Source organism: Hyaena hyaena, unplaced genomic scaffold, assembly GCF_003009895.1.
Source record: "Hyaena hyaena isolate Hyena2069 unplaced genomic scaffold, ASM300989v1 scaffold_30, whole genome shotgun sequence".
In the NCBI taxonomy this organism is placed as follows: domain Eukaryota; kingdom Metazoa; phylum Chordata; class Mammalia; order Carnivora; family Hyaenidae; genus Hyaena; species Hyaena hyaena.
In genome coordinates this window covers 4,277,623-4,303,388 of record NW_024080662.1, presented here as the reverse complement: position 1 = coordinate 4,303,388, position 25,766 = coordinate 4,277,623, and the positions used below count along the sequence as shown (strand labels likewise).

The following is a 25,766-nucleotide window of genomic DNA, read 5'->3' as shown; positions in this document are numbered from 1 at the left end:
ATCATCTTTATTTTATATTTTTCTTTCCTAAATATTGTATTTTTAAGAAATCTCCGTGCCCAACATGGGGCTTGAACTCCCAACCCCGGGCTTCATGCTCTACTGACTGAGCCAGCCAGGCGCCCCCAAATTCATTTTACAAGATTCTTCACTGATAACAAACCCCTTTAAATGTTTTATCCCGAGGTCTGCCACAGCACCATGACATTTGCCTTTTTAAGAACTTTGTGGAAAAAATGTCATATGTCTTTGAAAGAAGGCATTTAGGAGCTCTGAAGGCAGTTCTTAGTGGGTATCGGACACAACAAGTGACTCCTTAGGCTAAATTTTCTTCCTTCCTTCCTTCCATCTGTCTTGTCTTGTCTTGTCTTGTCTTTTCTTTTCTTTTCTTTTCTTTTCTTTTTTCTTTTCTCTTTTCTTTTCTTTTCTTTCTTTTCTTTTCTTTTCTTTCTTTTCCTTCTCTTCTCTTTCTCTCTCTCCCTCCCTCCCTTCTTCCCCCCCCAGTCTCAGTCTCTCTCTCTCTTGAACTGCTGGTTTGAACTTACAAAGTCAGCCAGGGTCACTCTTCCGGACTCTGGTAACTGACAACATTGAAGGCACAAGGTTTTTCATGAGGCCTTGGGTCCAGCATGGTCTCATTCGGTGACACTTCTTCAGCTCTTTTCCCGTCCCTTCTCCTCTAGTGCAGAGAAACTGAGCTCAAGGAACTGAATTCCGGGATGTGAGTGGTGCCTGAATTATTATGTTCATACCACACGTCTCCTCTCTGGATCTGGCACGTTCTTATGTTCTGTCAGATCATAGAATTGGGTCACTTCAACCAGTTGGAAACTCTTGACGTCTCTTGATGTGTGGGTTTTCTACATTCTTGGCCATGGTCAAAACTGAAAAGCACGCGAACAGGAAGAAGCTGGCAAGTCCCGTTAGTGTTTTTATATGGAGTCCATATTTGGAAATGCAGAACTCACCTTCTCCTGTCTCCTAAGCACCTTCGTTGTGAATGAGAGTCCCGGAGTCTCCGAGGGCGGCGTCCTTCACCCCACCTCCTATTTGCTGTTGTTTTGAGACTGCTCATCCGCGGTCCTGCCTCCGGTCATTGGCAGCGTTTTAAGTCCCCACTGCGAGACCCAGCACCACCCAGGCCTGGGGGAGGAGGACGTGTCGAATGGTGGAAACAGCACTCACCCTGATTTCAAAAATCTTTGTGCCAATGAAACATTATCGTGATTATTCGAGACAGTGAATCCATTTGTAAAGATCACTACAATCTTCATGCAGTTCACATTTGTAGAGTCATCCGTTCGTTTTGGTGGTGTGTTGTGTTCTATTGGTTTTTTGTGGAAAGCTTCAAGGGATGTTGAGGAAAGTGTATAATTCAACTTTTGCCAATAGGTGACCACCTGTTTCACAGAGGACTACTCGCTGAACTCTGCAATTTCTCAGCTGATGGGACTCAGCAGTGCCCTCCTGGTAAGTGGCCCTCATGACCTCATCCGCTGGGAGCAGACAAGGGCGGGTGGCTTCCAGCTGCATGGTGAGGTGGCCTGTAGGGTCCTGGGTCGTGGACAGAGAGTAGCATGGTGTTGCCTCCTCGGTGTGGCTCTTCTGTCTTAAAGAAACATTTTTTTATTCCATAGTCACAACCTAGTTTTATAGCTGGAAGGTTCTTAAAGGTTGTCTGGCCCAAAATAACTGAAAAAAAGAGGGGGTTGCCTGGGTGGCTCAGTCCGTTAGCGTCCGACTTCGGCTCAGGTCATGATCTCACAGTTTGTGAGTTCGAGCCCTGTGTTGGGCTCTCTGCTGGTGGTGCAGATTCTCTGTCTCCCTTTCCCTCTTTGCCCCTTCCCCACTTGCTCTCTCTCTCTCTCTCTCTCTCTCTCTCAAAATAAACAAATAAACTTTAAAAAAAAAAAGATACTCTGGCCCAACGACACCCCTCCCCCTCCCCCTGCAATGGTTTGCATATGAGGACCCAACGCCCAGGGAGGTTAGATGATTGATTGACGCCCGGGGAGGTTGATTAGTGATAAACCCAGGACCAGACTCAAGCCTCCTTCCCTCCTGACTCTGCTTTTTTTCTTCATGCTCCCACCACCTGGTGTCCTGATGGATCTGATACCCCTTTGGCATCATTAACGTTTTACATGCATTTAACCTGAATGGGTCCAATTTGTGCTCACTAAAAACAAAAGTCTGCCTTTTCCACATAGACTCATCTTGTTGCTACATGTGACTACAGTTTTTCTGGCCAGGGGAAGGATTTGTCGACAGATGCAGCTTAGGCAAGCAGGTGGCTGTTTGGATAACAAAAAATGTGCATTAAAACCATTAAGAAATGCCTTTCATAATGTGAAGCTCTCCCCGAACTATAAGAACAGTGGAAGAAATGTACAGATTTGACTGCATAAAACTTACCATTTTTAGTGTTTTAAAACATGCCACATTCAAAGGTAGATAAAAACTGAGGAAAACATTTTATAACAAATATATCAGACCTAAGGCTTAAGATTCTCAATATATAAAGAGCTCTTTACATATGAACATGAAATACCTAACCTACAAATGATCAAAGGATGTGAAAGAAAATAACTCACAGAAGGTAGGATAGAAATCACCAGTAAACTTGGCAGAAAGAAGTATTTGCCTTCCTAACTATCGTGAAATGCAAATTAAAAACGCGATGCAATTTTTTTGCCTGTCGAATTTGCAGAGACTTTTTAACATAAAGTCTGTGCTGTTACAAAGGCTGTGAGACTGTGTCACACACCAGCGGTGGCCATGGTTGATGTAACCTCTCCAGGAAGCGCTTTGACTTTGAGGTCAGTGGCCCTGCGATTGTTTATATCCTTTGATGCAGGGTTGCCCCCTGGCAAGTGACTTACAGTCACTGAGACAAAGAATGCCGGCTGTGTCCTCAGAAGGGAAAATCGGTAAATGACTTCGGTCATATCCGTAAGAACGAAATGCGCCACCACCATTCACAGTGTCTTTCCAGGAAAACTAAGTTGCAGAAACTCTTCGTGATGTAACATCAGGTAAGAACACAGAATACAGAAGAGTCTATGTGATAAAAATTCCAGTCAAGCACAAGGGTATGTAGACAGATATTATAGTCCCATATTTTTGCGGTTTTGGAGACCGGGATAAAACACATCAGTTTTCTTCTAGGTGGTACAATGATGAGTGATTTCGCATTTCCAGAATTTTCATTGCTGAGTGGGTGTTATTTTTTTAATCAGGAAAAAATGGTAAATATCATAGAAAAATGAAATTAAAAATGAAATGTCGACTCCCTGACAGTTCCGTCTACACGCTTCCAGTAGACTCTGTACCCACCCCATGGAGTTAGATTCAGATCTGTCAGGCCATTTTGCAAAGATCCGGCCTGTCTTTTTTTTAATGTGTAGGGGCGCCCGGGTGGCTCATTCGGTTGAGCATCCAGCTCTTGATTTCAGTTCAGGTCGTGATCTCACGGTTTGTGGGATCAAGTACTGTGTCGGGCTCTGTGCTGACAGCATGGAGCCTGCTTGGGATTCTCTTTCTTCCTCTCTCTGCCCCTCCCCAGCATGCCCTCCACCCCCCCATATAAATATATAAACATTTTCTTAAATATACAGTATTTTGGGGGGGGGTGCCTGGGTGGCTCAGTCAGATAAGCATCTGACTTTGGCTCAAGTCGTGATCTCATGTCCTTGGGTTCAAGCCCCACATCGGGGTCTGTGCTGACAGCTCAGAGCCTGGCACCTGCTTTGAATTCTGTGTCTCCCTCTCTCTCTGCCTCTTCCCTACTCATCCTCTCTCTCTCTCTCCCTCCTTCCCTCTTTCTCTCTCTCTCTCTCTCTCAAAAATAAACATTAAAGTACATTTAAAAAATCTTTAAAAAGACTTTTTAAATGTACAGTATTTTTGGCCTTTCTCTACCTAACAAAATACATTATGTGGGCCTCCTACTTTTAAAGTTTAACAAGCATATAAAATTAAACCAAAACTGTTTTTGTCACAGGGTGTTGTGAGCATAGACTGAGTGCCACCATCTGGCCAGGCTGGTTTTTATCAGGTCTCCCCCAGGGTGCCTTGAGAACTGCCAGCCTCTGGGAGACTCGGGGACATGCTTCCCACAGCCATGGCAGGGCGGCCCCTCCCCTTCCCCACCGTCCTCGAACCACACGCACCCGCTCACACCCTGCTTTGTTGGCCACCCTCCCTCCCCTGCACCCTGTGACACCCTTGGTTCCTCTGTCACCCCTCTCCCCAATGGACGATAAACTCCTTGAGGGCAGAGACTGAGCCTTTCTGGATGTTTTCTCCCCCAAAGTCCCGCACAGAGTAGGTACCCCATAAATTGGATGGGCCGGTCACCCAGTGTGCTGGTCACCCAGCCAGCTGCACCGCAGGAAGAAACTGGGTGTTTACAGTAACTGGCCAAGCTGTTTACTAGAAGGAGGACCCCTGGCATCCCTGAGGGGGCAGGGGTACCCCTGCGCTGGCCATTTGCACGTTGCAAAACCTGTGAGCCAGCCTGTCTGCGTTTCTCACCCATGTTGCAGCGCCCGGGAAACCCGGCAGCACGGCTAGGAGTTTAACTCTGATTTGAGACAGAGTTTAACTCTGGATTCTCGTGGGGGCTGTGTCGCTCAGTTCACCACATCCCTGGGGGCGGGTTACTCTCCCTCTGTGATCCTGAGTTGCCACTTCTGCCTAGTGCGGGAAGAATACTGCCCCCCAAGGGTCGTCGTAGGAACCAGATGAGCCAGCCTCAGACTCAGGGTGTAGTATGTGCTCAGTTAAGAGTGTTACACGTGTTGTCACTGCCGCCGCCCTCCTGTGATTCTCAGGTTAGATGAGCAGTGAGGAGGGGTGCTGCCAGCCTGCTTGCGTCTCTGGGCCTCAGATAACACGCATGGCCTTTCTCTGTGCCTACACTCTGTGCCTACACTCTGTGCCTACACTCTGTGCCTCCGTGTTCTCATGCTGTTTTTTTCTCTTTCTCAGCAAGCTTCTCCGAGAGTCGTCCTCCACAGTCCTGAGTTCGAGGACGCTCTGTGTGCCCTGATGGTGATGGCTGCCCCAATGGCCCCTCACATCACCTCGGAGCTCTGGGCAGGTAGGTGGGCATGTCCTCGTCCAACCCGTCACTGCTTGCCGGGATGTCTCGGGGCTCTCGTTGAGCATGACTCAGGGCTCAGCCGTCCTCAGGTGTGGGGTCTGACATTTGTCATCTGTCCCTGGGACCTCTCTGTCTTGTAGTGGGAATGGGGGGACTCCTTCCTCATAGTCGCCCCCGCCAAAGGGGAGGATGTGTCGTCGTCGTAGCACACGGTGCCGGACGAATGGGAGTATTGGCGTCCCTATGGAACACCCGGTCTGGTCACGCAGCGTCCTGTTCTCCATATGCCCTGACCCCATGTTATCTTTTTAAGGTGGAAACTCAGGTTTAGTCCCACTTTATGAATGGAAACAGGGCCCCTGGAATTATGGCTGCAGATCTCAACTTTACTCCTTAGATGAGGATGCCATCTCTCCAGCAGCCCCTTGTTCCTAAACTGGGCACTGAGCACAGCCCACTGCCCGGGGCTCAGTGAACCAACTGCAGAAGCCTCTGCACCCCCCCTCACCCCCGTGGTCCTAGTTCTGGAGCCTTGGGGAGAGACCAGAGGGCCTATTTTTAACCAATTGCTGGGTGTACTGGGTGATTCTGAGGTGTGGGGGACTGTGTCCCTCTGCTGTTAATACCTGGCTCTCATGCAAGAGCTTAAGGCAGGACCACGTGCAGCCTCTTGAGAATATTTTTCAGGGCCCGTTGTTCATTCTTAAAAGGTCATCACTGGAAACACATCCTCTTCTTTTAAGAAATAATTTGAACACTCTTCATTCTAAGCTGTCTTCAATAGTTATTCTTTCTTTTCCTTGTTCTCATCTCTATTTTTTGTTAATTTTGAGATAGAATTCGTTTTTCAGATGGTGTGAGGTTCATCGTTCCTTCCCACTTTTCTATTTTTGGACACTTAGACCTTTTATAATGATACATTATTGTTTTAAAAAGTGAATAGCTACGTTTGTGTCCACATGCAAAACCATTTCCTTAGAACACATAGCTGAATGTAATGCTTGCTCAGAAGAGATATAAAATATCCCTCAAGAGAGCACGAGTGGGAGAGGGGTGGGGGGGTCGCTGCAGACAGAGCAGAAGCGCGGCCTGAGCTGACAGCAGCGAGCCCGACGCGGGGCTCAAACTCACAAACCATGAGATCGTGACCTGAGCTGAAGTTGGATGCTCAAACGACTGAGCCACCCAGGCGCCTCCAAAATATTAAGGCTTTTGAGGCACCTCCTCAGATCAGCTTCCAGAAATTCTTTGAACCACTGGTGAAGCTGCACAAACGGGCATCTGCCAGGGTCCAGGGGTCTTGTGAGGACTTGGCAGTGTCTTGGTGATGGTGATAACCTTGTCCTGCATGTGCTGGGACGGCCCAGCCCCACGCGCCCCTCGGAAATCCTGAGTGATGTGCTCGTGTGTGGCTGCGGTGAGGATGAGCAGCAGGGCCGCATGCCCTCTGAGGCCAGCAAGGTGGTTAAGCCTTGGAGGAGCTTGGCCCCTGGGCCTTGGCCTCAGTGTCAGGGGCCTAGCGTGGCTGGTCGGGACAGGCTCAGGGTAGTCAGAGTCTGGAGCACAAAGATGGAGTCTCAGCCATCTTTCCCTACGTGGGGCTCCGGTTGGTTTCCTAGGGTTAATGGAGAATTCACCAGCGAGTATTTCTGGTTTAAAAACAAGATAACATTTGTCAGCAGCTTGATTTCTTTTTTTTTTAGCTCGTAAACGTTTTGAAGGACTGCATTAATTGTCCACAGGCGTGACTTTGGTCACTGTCCCAGTAACGTGTCTAACATTCGCTCCCAGCATCCACCACGGACGATTCTGTGCGTAAATCTGTGTTCCCGCCTCAGAGGCTGTCCTTGAAGTGGGAAGGATAGGAATGTTTTTAAGATGCTTGATGTATGTCACCAGATTATTTTCCTGAAAAGTTATCCCCGTCTCTACTCCAGGGTCTGCTTTTCAAGCACATGTTCTGTTTCGCTGATTAATTACTGGATTTTTCCATACAGTTTTAACATCTGGTGGGCTCGCCTCCCTTCATTTCTTTTTCATAAATTTTTTTAGTTCCTCTCACCTGTTTTTTCTCCTCAGTAGAACTCTGGCATAATTTTTTTTAATGTTTATTCATTTTTGGCAAAGAGAGAGAGAGCATGAGTGGGGGCAGGACAGAGAGCAAGGGAGACGTAGAATGGGAAGCAGGCTCCAGGCTCTGAGCTATCAGCACAGAGCCTGACACGGGGCTTGAACCCACAAACTGGGAGATCATGACCTGAGCTAAAGTTGGACTCTTAACCGACTGAGCCACCCAGTTGCTCTAATTTTATTATTAAAATGCTTGAGATTATTAAAATCTTGAAATATGACTAAACCTAGATTTACTTTGGGAAGGTCTCACATTTTTACCCCTTCCAGACTTCCATGTGGTCAGTCCCTCCCCCCACCTTTTTTTTTTTTAATTTTATTTTTTTAAGTAATCTCTCCACCCAACATGGGGCTCAGACTCCCAACACTGAGATCAAGAGTCACATGCTTTACCAACTGAACCAGCCAGACACCCTGTCTGTCCCTTTATTTTACACTTCCTTTGTGCAGAGTCAAGTTTTGTAGTTTTTTCATGTAGATCCTATGCATTTCCTTTTCTTTTAATTTTTAAAAATGTTTATTTATTTTGGGGAGAGAGAGAGAGCAGGGGAGGGGCAGAGAGAGGGGGGGACAGAGGATCTGAAGCAGGCTCTGCCCTAACAGCAGCGAGCCTGATATAGGGGATGCAGGGCTCAAATTCACCAACCATGAGATCATCACCTGAACTGAAGTCAAACACTTAACCAACTGAGCCACCCAGGTGTGCAGTCCTGTGCACTTCTTAAGATTATTCTCAAGTGGGTTTTTTGTTGTTATATTTTATTTTGTCTATGTTCTTGTGACTGGAATCTTTTTTCTTTTACAATTTTTGACTGGTCATAGCTGGCATGTAATTTTTGAAGTTTATTTGCCTACTTATTCTCTGGCCCAGATTTCCTTCCAATCTCTCATACGTTGTGTAAGGGGTAACATCCCCTTAGATTTTCTAGGGTTCTGGGATCAGCAAATAAGAATAAGTATTCTCTTCCTTCCTAACAGTTAGAAGGTCTTGACGTCTGTGGACAGACTGCTTAGAAAACCCTGTGGGACGTCCAGGAAGGCTGGTGCCGGGCAGTCTCCTCTCACCTCCTGATTGAAAGGGCACTAATGCTTCCCTCTCGGGCTTGATGTTGGCTGTTGGTCGAGGATAGATAGTCCCTCTAATGTTAAGGAAACAATTTTCTGTCCTTGTTTTCCAGAACTCATCTTAAGAGTGGGAGCCATATTTCACTTAACATCCATTCTTCCTTTGTTGAGGTATTTGTATCATTTGCTTTTAACTTCCCCCTTTGCCCTGTTGATATGACCGATGTCCAGTTAATTGACTGCCTAATATTAAGCTCTTCCGGAATAGGTTTATGGTGACGGTGGTGTTGTGGACTCTCAATGCACCGTTAAATTCTGTCTGCCAGAGTCTTATTTGGAAACAGGCAGTTATTCTCCTGCGGAAGAGAAGTTTTCCTCAGTACATGTTGTCAGGTTTGGAGGGTTTCACTGACTCGTCGAGTGAATTGTGTTGGTTTCCTTCTGCATTTTGCTCTGTCCTAGAACAGACTGCAAGGGACAAGACGTTTGCCCATTCTCTGCGGAACCGACAGAGCGCCCCAAAGGGAGGCTGGCATAGGCCCTGCCACGCTAGCACCGTATTACATCGTGCGTCACGCTAGGGCCATATTTATTACACCGTGCGCCATACTAGGGTCATATTACATCGCGGCCAGGCTAGGGCCGTATTACATCATATACCACGCTAGGGCCATATTACATTGTGCGCTATGCTAGGGCGGTATTACATCGTACGCCACGCTAGGGTCTTATTACATCATGCAGCCTTCTCTTACCTGCTTGGGAAGGAAACCTGGCTCCTTCATTTAGCATTGGCGGCCACATTAAGTTGTGTAAATGGCACGCTATTCGTTCTTTCCTAGTCTTCCTTTGCCCTAAAACAAACCAGTCTAACTTGTGATAAACTCACTCTTATCCTAGAATATACATTCTCTATATTCTCTATAAGTCTCTTTCTTTTCTCTTCTTTGCCCCACTTTATCTGTTTTCCTCCTTCGTTTCATTTCCCCCACAAATGACTAGAGGGCAAAACACCCTCCTTGGATATCCTTCAGTTGCGTTGCGGGGATGTGGGGGGCGGACAAGATCTACCCTTCCCAGGGCCTTGTCCCTACCTGACAGGCCTTAGGATGTGAGTATACACTGTGGCATGGCCCTGTGGTCTGTCCTTCAGCTGTGCGACAGGATCCTCAACGGGACATATGCCAAAGTATTGTGATAGAAAGGCCCTTTCTAGACCTTGCTCTGTGATTCTTCCTGCACAGCACACATGGCTTTTGTGAGCTGTATTACAAGTAGAGATAGATTGAATCTTAGTTTTGCTACAGTGTTAAAATCAGGTTTTTAGAGCATGCATTATGTGCCACGGCTCTGTTCTGGGGCATTTGTGGGAGAGCTGGGGAGGGCGGTCTAGCTAAGGTCTTCCCTCAAGCTTTACAAATTCATAGCAACTAAGCTTGCTTTTGCTTTTTTAATGTTTATTTATTTTGAGAGAGAGGGTGTGTGTGTGCGCACATGAGATCATGACCCCAGCCGAAATCAAGAGTCAGATGCTCAATCGACTGAGCCCCCCAGGTACTCCCTAATTTTGTTATTTTTTAATTCAAGGAACTAATGGGACGGCTTGGTCTCCTGGCTCTCACCCTGTGCGTGTGGCACCCTCTAAATGAGCAGCCATAACATAGTCAAGTGAGGAGTCCCACACACTTGGTGTGGCACTCTGGTCATTGACTCACAGGTGCAGGTCAGGTGCCCTCAGGAGAGAATGAAGACATGACCCCTTCCTGGCCCTCCCAGAGCTAAAGAAGGCCAGTGTCTCAAGGTGTGGGACGTCCTTTGCAGAAAGAAGCACTGCGTCGCGAGGAGCATCAGTATCGCCACCCCACACTGCTGGTCATTCTAAATCCAAGGCTTTGCACATTCTTACAAACGTGTATCTGTTTGAGAAAATAGCTTTCCCATTGGCTTCAGGTTTCGTTCCTGCATCCTTAAAAGATAACTCAGAACGGCTATAAAAGGGAATGTGGTGAGGGCGGGATGTCCAGAAATTGCCATTTCTCAGAGTTCCCTAGAGAAGCAGATTTTCACAAGAGAGACTCTCTCCCAAAGAGCCGCAGACTTGAGCCCTGTCTTCTAGGGGAGGTGCGGAGTCCTGTGGGCAAGATGGCCGCCATTGCCGTGGACAAAAAGGAAACGCTTCAGAGGAGCTCGGGTAGTCCCCTACCAGTCTCAAGAGCCTGTGAAGACCTTCAGTAGGAAACAGAACCAATGCCCTGGCAGTTGGCAAGCTGTAACAGGATGAGGAAATCTTTTTTCCTTCCTGAAGTTTTGGATTTAAGAAGCTTGAGACACCACGCCTGAATGTACACAGTTCTCTTCTGTGTTCCATAATAGAGTATTGTCTGAATGCAGACGAGGGTGGCAGCGGCTCGCCTTGGGAAATTTTGTGTACTTGTGTGGTTGGAGTCACTGTTACCATTTCCAAACAGAGGGCACAAGGTTTCCTTTGCTGGTGGACAGTAAAAGAGCAGAAAAATCACCCACTGGGAGCTTCTTGGTGGTACCCTGGTGGGAGATATAATTTCATCCTCCTGAGAAATGACCTTTCTAACTGGCAACAGAGTGGGTGGATCCCAAGAGAATTATGCTGGGTGAAAAAAGTCAGTCTCAAAAGGTGCTATACTCTGAGTCCATTCACATATAACGTTCTCGAAATAACCAAAGTATAGAGCTAGAAAACACAGTAGTGGTGGCCAGAGGTTAAGGACTGGGCAGAGGGGGTGGTGCCCATAAAAAGGGGGCGCCTGGGTGGCTCAGTCGGTGAGTGTCTGACTCTTGGTTTTGGCTCAGATCATGATCTCACGGTTCGTGAGTTCAAGCCCTGCATCTGGCTCTCCCCTGAAGGTGCAGAGCCTGCTTGGAATTCTCTCTTTCTGCCTCTTCTGCCTTTCTCTCTCTCTCTCTCTCTCAGAATAAATAAATAAACTTCAAAAAAAAGAAGCAGGGTGGGGACACAAGGAGCCCAGTGGTGGTGGAGCGGTTCTGTATCTTGACTGCGGTGGACGTTGCATGAAGCTACGCACACATGTCAGAGCTGTCAGAACAGATGAAACCTGTATAAGCCCCATGGACTGTACCAACCTCAGTATCCCAGTTTGAGAGGTTACCGTCGGGGGAGGCTGGAAGAGGGGTCCCATTTCTTCACAGCCTCCTGTGGACATTAAATTATTTCAAAATAGAGTCCTTTTGTTTTACATCGTCTTTCTAAGCCCACAAGTCCTGAGTGTTAAGATCCTGGCTCTGAAACATAGTGACCCTGAGAGAAGAAGGCTTTTATTTCTGGTTGAAGAAGGTTTTAATAGACACACACACACACACACACACACACACACACACACACACCCCAGACCAATGCTTGAGACGCTGTGTCTCCTGCATTGCTGGGCAGAGCAGCAGGACAGTCACAGGACAGGCCTGTCCTTGCGGTCCCACCCGCGCCGCTGCCCCAGGGTCCCCTTGGCTGCTGGGGAAGCTCAGCTTCGGAAGGGAAGGCCTAGTGCCAGCTGCAGAAAATAACTCCCCCTCCAGGGTGCCTCTCTGGTCTTCTTAAAGCAAAGCAAAACCCAGATTTTTAATCGAAAAGTTATGTCTCCATGCATATTGTGAAGCATCCAGCCGTCACAGAAGGGTGCGTCCTCAGCCCCGTCTGCACTGACCCGGTTGCTCTGTTGCTCTGAGAACCTCTCTACCGGTTTGCTATTAAATCTGATGCTCGAAGGGGGGCCGCCCAGGTGGCTTGGTCGGTTGAGTATCCGACTCTTGGTTCCAGCTCAGGTCATGATCTCACAGCTTCATGGGTTCAAGCCCTTTGTTGGTGGGACTCTGTCTCTCTGTCTCTCCTCCACTCGTACTGTCTGTCTGTCTGTCTCTCTCAAAATAAATAAGCTTTTTTAAAAAAAGAATTTAATCTGAGACTAGAACTCCATGCATGTTGTCCATGAAATGTGCGTCTGTTTCTATACAGATGTTGGCATCATGTACAACGTTTTGCTCCCTTTTTCTATTGAGAGTAGTTTTGTACCAGTGCTCACGGGCACGCCCGTTCTTTCTTTACCAGCCACACCATGTCCCACCCTACAAAGGTTCCACAAGTCATTCGGGTGATCTTTCCTTCTTTTGCTATTTTTTGTGCTACTTTGGAGTTAGCCTCTCGTCTGAAATACGAGCTATTTAAGATGGGGTGGTAAGCTCTCGTTTTCTGTTTTTCTGGCCATTTTTATGGTTGCGCAGGGAGGCTTCTGTCTGGACTCCTGCATCAGACTTTACCTTGTGTGAGCTTCAGGTCTGCCATCAGCACTGTAGTTGTGAGGTCACAGCAAGGTGACCCGGTACCCTCCCCTGCCCCCAGGCATTCAGAAGTAACTTGTAATCCTGAAAGTACCAGGCTGCCCCCATGGATCCATTTTTCCTCGTCAAAGTGGCTGTAAAGTAGTGCAGTGTAGGGGCACCTGGGTGGCTCACTCCATTGAGCATCTGACTTTGGCTCAAGTCATGATCCCACGGTTTGTGGGTTCGATCCCTGCATCAGGATCTGTGCTGACACCTCTCTCTCTGCTCCTCTGCCACCCTGCTCTGTCTGTCTCTCTCTCTCAAAAATAAACATTAAAAACTAAAATTAAAAAAAAAAATTTAAAATAGTGCAGTGTAGCATTTTGCTATGCATATAGGTTATGTTCCTCAACTTCAACAAAATTGCAAACGTACAGATCACGTAGGGGTGTGTGTGTGTGTATGTGTGTGTGTGTGTGTGAGACCTTTGTAAATAAAGGAGAATAAGTTCTCACTGATGATCTGAGGACAGTTTACTTACATGTGTAAAATTTGGTCACCTGCCTGGAAGGTCGACACACCGGCTCTCCCAGAGGAGGGGGAGGAGTGGTGGGTGGGCCGTAGGCGACTGCACGCCCTGCCTTGTGTGCCGTGGCCTTGACACTTCCTGGCCTGTGTTCAGACTCTGTCCAGGTGCTACCCAGAGACTGGCTCTCGACCTGGGCTGTGTCACGTAAAGAAACCATTGTTTTTGCTACGCAAATGTTGGGTATTTTTACTTCCCTAAAGAGCAGAGAGGCAAACGCCCGGCATAGAACCCACAGCCCGGAGTTTCTGTTCCTCCTGCCCGGCAGAACAGCCCCACCCCCGTCTATAGGGACACCCTGGCAGGGACCCAGGCTGCTATAAATAAGCATTCTGATTGCTCCAGGAAGGCCGGGCTTCCTTGTTTTTTTTTTTTTTTTTTTTAATTTTAGTGGAATTTGTAGCAGCTTCTGCCCAGAACATTAGTGTCCAAGGCCCTTTCATCTCCAGGCATCCTGTACAGCTACCATGCAGAGGGTCTGGACCCTGGCCCACTGCCGCTGGGTCACAGGACAAGCCAGACGGGGCCAGCTTGCTAAAATAAAGACGTGATTATCTCCCTTCTGTGACCTCTGTCTTGTATTTGGACAGGAGTCATAATAGCACCCCTTCTGAGGAACGAGCCGGAAGCTCCTCCCGGCTTCGGCCAAACCGCACATCTGTTAGGAATGGAGTGGGTTCGTTAATGAGTGCTGGAACCCTGGGGCACAGGGCCCAGCTGGGCCACAGGAGTACATCTTTGATGCCACTAGATGCTCAGACTCTGGTGGGCGTGCATTTCCCTCAGACTGACTAGCAGCACAAGAGTGCCGTGGAGCACAACATGCACTAAGCGACACGTACGTGCATGATACCAGCACAAGAATCAAGACAGAGGCGTACAGAGTAGAATGGGTCCATGTGACTCTAGGGTGAGTCGTGGACCTGGGCCGGTCTGGGAACTGGCTGAAACAGGCCACAACGGGATAAGCAGCTTGAATTTACAGTGTGTGTCACCACGCACACTTCTGAGGCGGGCCAACCAGTTATTTTGGTCAAGGAAGCCTTGCGTTGATCCACATTCTGGCCTGTGTTCTTCTGCCTCGCAATGAGCCCAAGGTGGGACTCAAACTCACAAACTGCGAGATCATGACCGGAGCTGAAGTCAGACACTTAACTGACTGAGCCACACAGGCGCCCCTATTAATTATGATTTTAAAATAATGAAACAAGGAATACAGAGCTCCATATACAGCATGATCCCGGTGGCTGTGCCTGGTTTGGTCGGGTTGGTTTGTATATATCCTATTCACTAAATACATTACTATCTTTCAAAATAAGAAGCTTGAGGGCACCTGGGTGGCTCACTTGGTTGAATGTCCAGCTTCAGCTCAGGTCATGATCTCACAGTTCGTGACTTCAAGCCCCACATCGGGCTCTGTGCTGACAGCTCAGAGCCTGGAGCCTGCTTCAGATTCTCTGTCTGCCTCTCTGTCTGCCCCTCCCCTGCTCACACTCTGTCTGTCTGTCTCTCTCTCAAAAATAAATAAATCTTAAAAAACAATTTAAAACAAAAGAAGAAAACAAAATAAGAAGCTTAAAAAATGTTATCCAAGTGAACATGATTTTCTTTGTAGTCTGAGCTTTCACAAATTTTCTGCAAACAGCGGGCATTACTTTTGCCGTCAGGGAAGATAAAACGTTGGTCCCAGCAGTATCCCTGGCACGCTGATGCTGGTGGGATTCATTCCTCGCCCTCGGAGCTGGCTTCAGACCATCCACTGAGGCATGGGCTCCTCCCTCAAGTGCACCTGCCGGGTTCAAGGCTAAGAATAAGGAGGAAGTGTGCAAGGGCTACCCCACCTCTGCCACTCCTGGAAAAGCCAGTCCCAGAGTGAGGAGCACCGCCCCCTTCACTGCCAGCCCCCGTCCAGGGCCCGCCTCCAGGAGGACGGGAAGGCAGTGGGGAAGTGGCCACACTGGTAGTGCCCAGAGATCTGTTTTCTTTTTAAAATTTTTTAGTGTTTATTTATTTTTGAGAGAGAGAAAGAAACAGAGAGAGACAGAGTGCACACAGGGGAGTGGCAGAGAGAGGGAGACACAGAATCCAAAGCAGGCCCCAGGCTGTGAGCTGTCAGCCCAGAGCCCGACGCGGGGCTCTAACCCACAAACCATGAGATCATGAACTGAGCCGAAATCGGATGCGTAACCAGCTGAGCCACCCAGGCGCCCCAGGGATCTGCTTTCTGATGCATGTCTTCCTTGCATGTTTGGGGGCATCTCTTGTGCTCATGAGATTGGCAGAAGCTTCCCAGTCCAAACTTTCCTACTAGGAAAGCAACATGTACATCATTGTGTTCTGACCATTGCGGAAGTCGCTGGGCACCCCTGCAGGTGGGGAGCCTGCCTGTGTCTGCTTTGGGGCTGCAGCGTGACGCACTCTAGGACACAGACTTGTGGGCTTTTGTTCCTTACCGCTTCCTCGCGTTCCACCCGTCCGGAGCCAAGACTTGCACTTTCTAATTCATTGCTTGGCGGGGGCCCCTCTCCAGAAGTTGAGCATGAAGGCTGGGATCCCTTTGAGAAGGTGGAGAAGGAGCTCCCTCCTGCTCTTGGCGTGTTGGCTCAAGTGATTATGAGTAGAGGGACCGGGGTAGCGGGGAGGCCCTCACAGACCACAAGTAGTGACAGGCAGGAGGGGAAGCGAGCACAGCTCATGATTCGGGGATCTGCTCGCAGGAGCATAAAGGCATTACTTCATCAACAGAGCTGCAGAGACCAAGGCAAATCAGTGGCCTTGTTTTGCCAAAATGCACACTTTAGAACAGTGTGTCTGTCTTTACAGCTCAGGGCGCTATTTAAAATGGTTGGTCGGGGCACCTGGGTGGCTCAGTTGGTTAAGCATCCGACTTCAGCTCAGGTCATGATCTCACTGTTTGTGGGTTCGAGCCCTGCGTTGGGCTCTGTGCTGACAGCCCTCTCGGAGCTTGGAGCCTGTCCTCAGATTCTGTGTCTCCCTCTCTCTCTGACCCTCTCCTGCTCACTCTGTTTCTCTCTTTCTGTCTCAGAAATAAATTAAAAAAAAAAAAAAACACATTAAACGGTTGGTCGGTGGGGGGACTCCCTATAAACCCCAGGCCAGAATACGGTGGAGGGGGGAGGCGCCTGGCAGGCTGTGAAAAAGCTGTGGTGTGGCCTCGTGCAGCTCCTTGCTGGGCTCTGCTGGGGTGAAAGCTCACGCTGCCCCCATGATCCCTGTGTGTGCTTGGTGACCCTCTGTGCTTTGGTGTTGCAGGCCTGGCTCAGGTGCCCAGGAAGCTGTGCGCCCACTATGCCTGGGATGCCGGCGTGCTGCTGCAGGCGTGGCCGGCCGTGGACCCGCAGTTCCTCCAGCAACCTGACATCGTGGAGATGGCTGTCCTGGTGAGTGTCTCCCCCATAGCCTGGCCCAGGCAGGTCCCGGCCCCGTGTGCAAGCCCCTCAGCCACTGCCTGGGCCTTTCCAGCCTTCCCGCCCCCAGCCTGACCGTCCCGCCCCTCTTTCCTTTGCACACCTCAGGTCACTACATACCAAAAGCTTGTGAGCATAAAACACTCAGGGCCCATCAGGGATTAGAAAGTGGAAAAGGGAACCCTGCCCTGTGTTACAGGTTCTGGTGGTCTTGTTCCCCCAGCTGGGTTCCAGTCTCCTCTTCTTTTGTTTCGTTCAGCTGCTCTCAGTTCATTTAGGGAGGAGGGTGAGGGTGAGGAGGTTGGCATGTCACTGAAAACATCTATTTCAGAAAGGCTGCATCAAATTTCTCTTTTGGGAGGATGCCTCGGTGGCTCGGTCAGTTGAGCATCTGAACTTTGATCTCTGGCTTTGAGCCCTGTGTTGGGCTCCACACTGGACATGGAGCCTATTTAAAAAGACAACAACTTTTTTGGTAAATTGCATCATTGTAGGTACATAAAAGACATTCTTTTATTTCAACCTTTTATAGAGCAGGTAACTCTTAATGGTTTGTCCTTTATATAATGTTTACACATTTGAGGCTGACGGGGCTGAACTGGGGGACCTTTGAGTACACACATCTCTGAACCACGCATGGGGCCGGGTCATTCACATCCAAAATCGAAGTAGACTCTTCTCACTCAGTGAAGTAGGTATTTCCATTCTCGGTGTTTGCAGTGGGGAAATCAGGCTCAGCGCAGTTGGTCGCCTTGCCTGAGTTTATTGATTCATCAGTGGTTCGAGATCCTGACTCCTTTACCCCAACACAACAGCTCTGGAGCGGGCCCTGTTTTACCCATTTCACAGGCATTTGTGTGGCTAAGGCCACTTGACTGAGGAGGAAACAGTGGCAGAAGGGGCTTACTCCCTGGGTACGCTGCAGGTGTTGCTAGGTGCTCGAGGGCATTGCAGGGAGGGGACATGGGACCTTGGCTCTCAAGGGGAGCAGCATTTCCCTAGTGCAGAAGAGGATGGCTGCTTGGCACAAGCAAGGGTGGGGAAAGCCCTCGGTGATGTTGGGACTGTGAGCCATGGAGGGGCTCGAGCAGAGGCACAGGCAGGGCGTCACTGGGGAGATGGCCAGGCGTCACCCTGAGGGGGTGGCAGGGGGCTGATTGGGGGCAGAGACGAGCCATGAAGTCATTCCGTCTTCATCACTTGTGGAGTGGGGCCTCGGGCAGGGGGCTCCACCTCTTGTGCCTCAGCTTCCCCATCTGTAAAATGGGCACAGAGTGGTCCTGCATGTACTGCACAAGGCTGCAGGAAGACAAGCAGGTTCGCCCGGGTGTATTGCGCAGCCCAGAGCCTGGCACAGAGTGAGAGCTCAGTCGGTGGGAGCTTCCATTTTTCATAGCTGTCACAGGGCTGCCTCTGTGTCGGTAAGTGGCTGTGGATGGGGCAAGGGCAGCGCTCAGGGTTTCCAGCTTTTCTGTTGGAAAAGTTCAAGAGAACATGCCAAGGCCCTGGACCACGGCTGGGAGTGATGAGGGGAGATGGCAAAGTTGGAGGAGCAGAAGCCACCGAACAGGGACCCAAAGATTCTTCTAAAGTCACACGAGAGCTTCTTCCCCTTTGGGCCCCTGAAGGCCAAGTCCGGGGGCATCTGTTGTCCATTTAACTGGTGCCTCCTGCCAGGAGCTGGATCAGGATGGAGCCCCGCCCACTGTGAAGGGTCGGGGCCCTGGGTAAGGTGACTCAGGAGTCCCAGGGAGCCAGAAGCCATGAGAGGGTGCCTGGGGCCATTCCCTGGACACGTGCAGAGGTCATGGGACCCCCTTCCCAGCCCCAGCTGGGAACAAGTATGACTCAGCTCCCTGGACCAGCCTCACCAGAGGGGCCAGCTCCCAGGTCCCCAGAGAGGCACCATTGTGCTGAGGACATCCCACACCAGCTCCTTCCGTCATAGCCGGGAGTCAGGGGATAAGGAGGTGTAAGGCTTAGTGGGCTGGTTGCCTCATACAGGTTTATCTCCCTCAACGATCCAGAGGATTCCATCCTTAAAGAAGAGAAAACTGAAGGTCCCATGGCTTGTAAGTCCAGGCCTGAGAGTCAAACCTGAGTATGCTCAAAAGCACCTACTCTCTCGCCTTGCCCTGGGCCCCTCTTCCCTGGGTAAGAGCCTGAGAGCAGAAACTGGAGCCGTGACTCACTATCCAGCGCCCATTCTAGGGTGCCATGTCTGAGGCCCCCAGGATTTCACGAGGGGCACGGCTTTGGTGTGACAGGGTGGGAGGCCTCTTCTGGACTCTCGTTAAAGCAAGCACAGGGTGGTGAAAGAAGGAAGCTCCTAATGGCTTAGAAACAAAAGGCAGGTGGCAGGGGTGGGGAGTGTGGGGGGCACAGCCCTTCGAACGGCAGCCCTAGCTCCACAGCTTTAGAACATTAAATCCCTGCATCCGGGAGACTCATCGTTTTTTATCTTTTTTTAAGTTTATTTATTTATTTTGAGATAAAGAGAGCAAGCAGAGGAAGGGCAGAGAAAAAGAATCCCAAGCAGGCTCCACACTGTCAGCAGAGAGCCTGACGTGGGGCTCGAACTCTTTGAAACACGAGATCATGACCAAAGCTGAAATCCAGAGTCAGACACTTAACCTGGCTGAGCCAGCCCCAGCCCTGAGACTCACACTTTTTAAAAACAGCCATATTTTTAAGTTAATTTATTTATTTTTATTTTTAAGTTTATTTATTTTGGGAGAGACAGAGACAGTGCAAGTGGGGGAGGGGGTGGAGTGGTGGGAGAGAGAAAGAGAATCCCAAACAGGCTCTGTGCTGCTAGTGTGCTGCTAGTGCAGAGCCTGACGTAGGGCTCAAACTCACAAACCACGAGATTATGACCTGAGCCGAAACCGAGAGTCGGATGCTCAACTGACTGAGCCCCCCAGGCAGCCCAAAAAAAGAACCATATTTTAGAATATTTCAGGACATAGTATTTTCTTATTTGGCTCCCACCCAGTGATGTAGGTTAATGCAACCAAGAAAAATGCCATTACGTTCTATGCAAATCTGAAAAAAAAAAAATGAAGTGGGTGATTAGGGACACCTAATAGACTTTAGTTGAAAGCTCAGAAATTATTCCTGATAACTTTTCATAATACAGTGACTGTATTTTCCCTGGTAAAAAGCAGGAGCATCCGTGAAAGAATCGTAAGTGTTCTTACGGGAGCAGTGGGCTCGGGGATCTGAGCCTGGCCATTGAGAAGCCGCCTGGGCCGTGAGAGCACTTTCCTCTGTGCCCAGATCAATTCATATATGCTGTGAAGTTTGTCCATGTTGAACAACACTCAGTGTATATCCACTGACGTCTGCAAGTGTACCGGTCCCTTCTTGGCAAGGAGAGTTCAAGTGACGTGGGCCCAGGTTCCCAGTCACTGTGCCTGGGTGCCCCCTTTCAGAGGAGCCAGGCCTGTGACCGGGAGGTTGCCTGCCTTCCCCAGGAGCCAGCCCACCTACGGCCCGGGTAGAATCCTGGGTGGCTCCCTGGCAGTGGCTGAGGGTGTGTGACCTAACTTCCAGCACAGCTGGGAGGGGGCCATGCTCGGGAGCACAGGTGCACCGGCTGCAGGTGTGGGCACCCAGCCTCTGTCTGCCCATCTGTGGTGTTGGGAAGCTGGTTCTGCGAGGTTCCCTCTCAGGACTTTCCTCATTGTTTGTCTTGCCTTTTGTCCTCAGATCAACAACAAGGCCTGCGGCAAAGTCCCTGTACCCCAGGAAGTTGCGCGGGACCAGGACAAAGTCCATGAACTCATCCTCCAAAGCGAGCTGGGTGTCAGGCTCCTGCAGGGGCGAAGCATCAAGAAGGCTTTCCTGTCCCCCAGAACAGCTCTAATCAACTTCTTGGTGCAGGACTGACGGCATGGAGGGCCCGGGAGGAAGGGGTAGGGGCGTGTGGGCCCAGGGCGGGGACACGACAGGTGTCTTGAATATTTACCCTTGAACTCTGATGGAAGGGCATGGGTGGCGAGCCTCTGTGGTAGGACCTGGTGCAGGGGTGGGGGCGGGTGTGGGCAGAGGAGAAGGACTCGAGAAGGTGGAGGGGTAGAGCAGCCCCTGCAGGTGGAGGAAGCCATCTGAGCCCGTGCGAAGCCACCAGAGCTACCACCGGGTTTCTGCAGGAAGGCGAGAAGAGAAGTGAGAACGAGCGTGTGCCTCTCAAGCAGCCTGGGAGCTTCTGACCCCCAGAAACCGCACGGCCTTAGACACACCCCGGGAACAGGAGGGTAAACTAAGGACCCACACACAGTATTTGGGTTGTGTCCAAATACCCAGAGTGTGACGTGGATGCGGTGGTCTTCAGAAGCTGCTGGGAACCAGAAGGCAAGCAGGGCGGGTCCCTCTGCAGACGTCCCCGCTGCCCGGCCTGCTCGGGCGAAGCCGTCACCTCCTGACCACTCTCTCAGGGTGTGACATTTGCTGCGTAGCGAAGCGGAACCACGCCGGTTGGACCTCGGATGGAACCAATCCCAGGGCCCTCCTCAGCCCCACGAGCAGTATGTTCATGGGACCCAGACACCACCACCGCGGTTGATGTGGCCCCCAGGGCCCATCACTACAAGGGCGAGCTCACCACAGAGGAGTGGCCCTGTGCCACTAGGCGTTACCTCCTTGTTCACGCCCCCATCTGGCAGCCAGGGAGGTGGCCGGGGACGGACCCCTGTTGTTGGTGTCATTAGGGTAATCTGGTTTTATGTGACATCAGCAATTAGATGCTCTTACCAGAAGGGGCGGAAGCCACAGATTAATATTTAATGGGGACGTGGAGGGGAATCTAGCCATTTTGTGATCCTCAAAATCTGTTTGTTTTCTGATGCCATTTTTCTGAGGTGGCCTCAGATTAGGTAGCCTGCAGTTGAGCAGCTAACAGATGACTTTTTTTTAATGTAATAAAATATTTGTCATGTGTGACGGGACATATGTGTGATCTTGGAATAGCCACCAGATTCCAATTCTGGGAGTTAATCAGGAACAGACTGAGGTATTCTCTTACCCTCAGAAGGCTTGGCCATGTGCCTGACTCTGCATGGAAAGTTCTGAAGTGAGGTACGTGTAGGACTCACACACACAGTAGACAGCACTGATTCAGGGATCTGAGCAACAGCTATTAAGTTACTGGTTCTCAAATGTGGCTCAACCGAATGCCATGCCTGGTCCTCAGTAAATCAGAAATTCTGATTTAATTGGGCTAAGGTGTGTTTGGGCATCAGAGAATCTTAAAAGCTACACGGGTGAGTCTTTTAAAATTTTTTTCTTAATTTTTTTTTTTTTAGTGTTTATTTTTGAGACAGAGACAGAGCCTGAGGTGGGGAGGAGCAGAGAGAGAGGGGGACACAGAATCAGGCTCCAGGCTCTGAGCTGTCAGCACAGAGCCAGACATGGGGCTCAAACTCACAAACCATGAGATCGTGACCTGAGCCGAAGTCGGACACTCCACCGGCTGAGCCTCCCAGGCACCCAGCACAGGTGATTCTAATGGGCAGCAAAGTTTGAGAACCACTGGATTAACTGGCGGATTTGAACCATAACATGTAGGGGTGCCTGGGTGGCTTAGTCGGTTAAGCGTCCGACTTTCACTTAGGTCATGATCTCGCGGTTCGTGGGTTCGAGCCCCGCGTCGGGCTCTGTGCTGACTGCCAGCTCAGAGCCTGGAGCCTGCTTCGGATTCNTAGACAGAGGAAGAAGTATGTTTAAGTAAATGTTAAAATGTTAAGGATAGCCAGCAGAAGAATAGAAATTGAACGCGTAGCTTCCAAACTACTAGAGGAAAAAATGGATGAATCAAATCAATCCAAGAAAGAACAGGCAAAGAGGATTTAAAAAAGAAAGAAAGAGGGGCGCCTGGGTGGCTTAGTCGGTTAGGCGGCCGACTTTCGCTTAGGTCATGGTCTCGCGGTTCGTGGGTTCGAGCCCCGCGTCGGGCTCTGTGCTGACTGCCAGCTCAGAGCCTGGAGCCTGCTTCGGATTCTGTGTCTCCCTCTCTCTCTGACCCTCCCCTGCTCGCGCTGTCTCTCTCTCTCCTAAAAATAAATAAAACATTAAAAAAAAAAATGAACCATGATATGTAACTAGCTCTTCCTCTCCCTGTCTTCAGCTTCTCTGGGATGAGTTTGGTGTAGGACCAAACATGGGAAGGAGGACAGCTGAGAAAGAAGGGGAAGCAGGGGCCAGAACTCCCCCGCAGGTACGAATGTTCCTGGAGCTGACTCGGGAGACACACCCATGGACCAGCCGCTGTGGTCTAAATCTAGCAAAGTAGATACGGAATATTTGATCCGGGGAGGGCGGGAGGAGTGAGTGTTTCTGCTTGGTTGTCTTGTTTGTTCCTAAAGTGAGCCGAGTTGCCTTGAACCCGTCAACAAGATACCGGGGACGGGGGGGGGGGGGGGGGGGGGGGGGGGTGGGGGTGCTTTATCTGCACATAATCCGGCCAGAGCAATGGGCCATTAAAGCCTTTGGGCTCCTGCACTGACCAGTGTGGCTTCGGAGAACTTTTTCTTCCTAAGGCTAAGCCTTTTGAAAACAAGAGCTCCCTTGGTACCCCTGGAGATGATTGGTATAGAGGAACAGAAGGCTAATCCCCGGGGGTGGGGGGCAGGGTGGGGAACATCCCAGGCCTCTATTAACTGCCTCCATCAGGCCCAGACCTAGACTCAACAAGTTCACTAGCATTATGTCATGTAGTTCCCACAAAAACCCTAGAGGGGAGGAATTTTCCTCCAGTAAATGTGAAGAAACCCAGGCTCTGAGGTCCAAGAATCTGCTCAGTTTCCATAGCAAAAAAAAATAGAAGAACTTGGATCCAAACCCACATCTTCTGGCCTCTAAATCCCCCAATACCACCCGGCTTGTTTTTGTCCATCCTCCCCTCCCACCCACCCCCACTTAACTGCCCCTGTTGCCCGAAGTACCACGGTCAGGAAATTCAGCATTCCCCGCTGTCTGGCCTGGCCCCTCCTCCTGTGACGTCCTCGCATCTGTAAAGCCACATCTGTAAAGCCAGGAAGTCCCAGCAGGGACAGGTGCAGGGACAGGTCGTGGCTGACAGGCCGGGAGCACGGTGTGGGGTCCGTGGGCTGGAGGCAGAAGTTGTTGCCAAGCCAGTGGGAGCCCCGGGCTCTCGGGTGATGGCGGGGTCCTGTCTGTCAGGAGCAGGAGTGCCCCGTGACAGATGCCACTACAGGAGGTGCTTAGGTGTACCAAGGAAGAGGACATTGATCTCGGAGCCCCTAAAACAATAAATAAGCTGAGAAATGGCTCAGACAGGCTTCATCCCAACCTAAGCGCACACCCCGGGGGCTAGTTAAGGAAAACAGGGCGCGGCCAGTCAGTGGAGGCAAAGCTTGGTTTATGAAAGGATGTAAGGCAAAGGATGGCTTATAAAAACCATGTACTGTGACATTGTTCTCATGAATAAATCAGTATACTCACACAATGTGATCCTCACCATGCTTTTTTTAATTCCTGCCCTTACACAGACAGAAGGAAATTTGCCCACAGATTATTGGTTGAGAGTCCAACGAGTGATTTTTTTTCCTTGTTTCCTCTTTTTTTTTGTTTTGTTTTTTTTGCATTTTCTAACTTGTATTGGCTATGTGATTTTTCATTAATGGTTGAGTGGGGAGGAATGTCAAAATGGACATGAAGATCCACATGAGTTAAAGGCCTTCCCCCTCTTGATTTTTCTTTCTTTTTTTTTTCTTTCCCACAGTATCTAGTGGCCACTGCGGAAGTGTCCCTGTTAGCAAAACATAGGCCCTCTGTTTTGTGACGGGGAACCCAAAGAAGCAGAAAGCAGCCCCTGTGAAGCTGGTGTTTGTAGTCCCCTCAGAGTGGGCAGGTGTGCGAATCTCCTCATCTCTCAGCCTTAGGATCTCGCAGCCTGAGGACAAAAGAACAGAAGGTAACATTCCCTTCCCGGGACTCTACTGTTCTTGGTAGATGAACCAATATGGCAGCTGAGAGCATGAGCTCCGGAGTTCAGCCAGACCAAGGTTCTGGAACTGTGTGACCAAGCAACCAGGTCGCCTGACACCTCAGTGATCGAAGCAAGCCTTGAAAATGAACCTAGCCTTTGTTTCTTCAACTATAAAAGTAATGCCTTGGGGTATGAGGGCAAAGGGAGATCTTGTGTGTGAAGCACGCGGCATGTAATAAGCTCTCAGTAAATGAGTTTATTATGAGTAATCTGGCCGGAGTAAGAATAGGCTAATGGTCTAGAATGGGATTATCTTTGGTCAGAAAAAAGGGAACATTTAGAAAAAAAAGCATCCCATGCCTGTTGACGGAAAAGATTGAAGCAGTAAACTTGGAGGAATTTTAATCCTGTTGGCAGAATCAGCCCTATTATATGGTATTTTCACCTCTTGAAACCTTAGTATTATCTACTTCCATAATTCCATGCGTGCTGGTTAGTTTCTTGGAGCTCCATCTGGGTGACAGTGATATATCTTTAGGGCTGGACACCTCTTTTCCTTAAGTGGTAGCCCAGGCCACAATCTGACGAGGGTCTGGGAAGTTCCCAACCTTCCTGGGGGCCTACTGTGGCCATCTGCTTCTGTCCCAGGACACAGGGGATTGTGACATGGTAAGGAATGGAGCAAGGGACAAAAAGCCAAGAGCTGGAAACCGTATGTGTGAGCTTAGCCTCCACCCATAGATCAAGACTGGTTTGGGTGGCCTGCCTCTGGTGCGCAGAGTAGAAGGTTACAAGTGGCCTCTGCATCTTTTCCTCAATAGTAGTTATTGGAAAGGGAGCCTGTGATTTGCTCGGAGGCCTCTTGACTCGGTGGAGTGGCCCTCATTCTTCCTGGCTTGGGGCTTACTGGTGGGTGGCCTGAGGCTGCTGAGAGCAATGGCCCAGTGATGTGGAGCGAGAGGAGGTTTGTTGCCACCTGGAGAAGAGACCCTGGCAGGCCTTCCATGTCCTAGAGGGCATGTGGCAGGCCAGTGCCCAGACAAGATGGCCTCTAAACCAAAAGCCGGGCATCAGAGGTTTTCGTTTACAGGTGGTTTGGCTCCGAACTGAGTTGCAGAGGAGTTATGAGGCCACTAGGGCCTGCAGACAGGCCACAGCGTGGCCACCACGGACCAAGGCCAAGTTAGGGCA

At 49.9% G+C, this 25,766-nt stretch overlaps 1 protein-coding gene across 3 annotated transcripts in view; it reads left to right on the top strand.

Annotated features, from left to right (window-relative positions):
• The window catches only part of LARS2 (leucyl-tRNA synthetase 2, mitochondrial), a 235,356-nt gene extending 213,783 nt beyond the window's left edge, over nt 1-21,573 (top strand). For all 3 annotated transcript variants that reach the window (XM_039228048.1, XM_039228051.1, XM_039228050.1), the window contains 4 exons: nt 1,393-1,470; nt 4,993-5,104; nt 16,470-16,597; nt 20,336-21,573. In XM_039228048.1, coding sequence (XP_039083979.1) covers nt 1,393-1,470; nt 4,993-5,104; nt 16,470-16,597; nt 20,336-20,515 — 498 coding nt within the window. In that variant the 3' untranslated portion in view covers nt 20,516-21,573. The remainder of the gene's footprint in view (nt 1-1,392; nt 1,471-4,992; nt 5,105-16,469; nt 16,598-20,335) is intronic.
• The last annotated feature ends 4,193 nt before the right edge of the window (nt 21,574-25,766 follow it).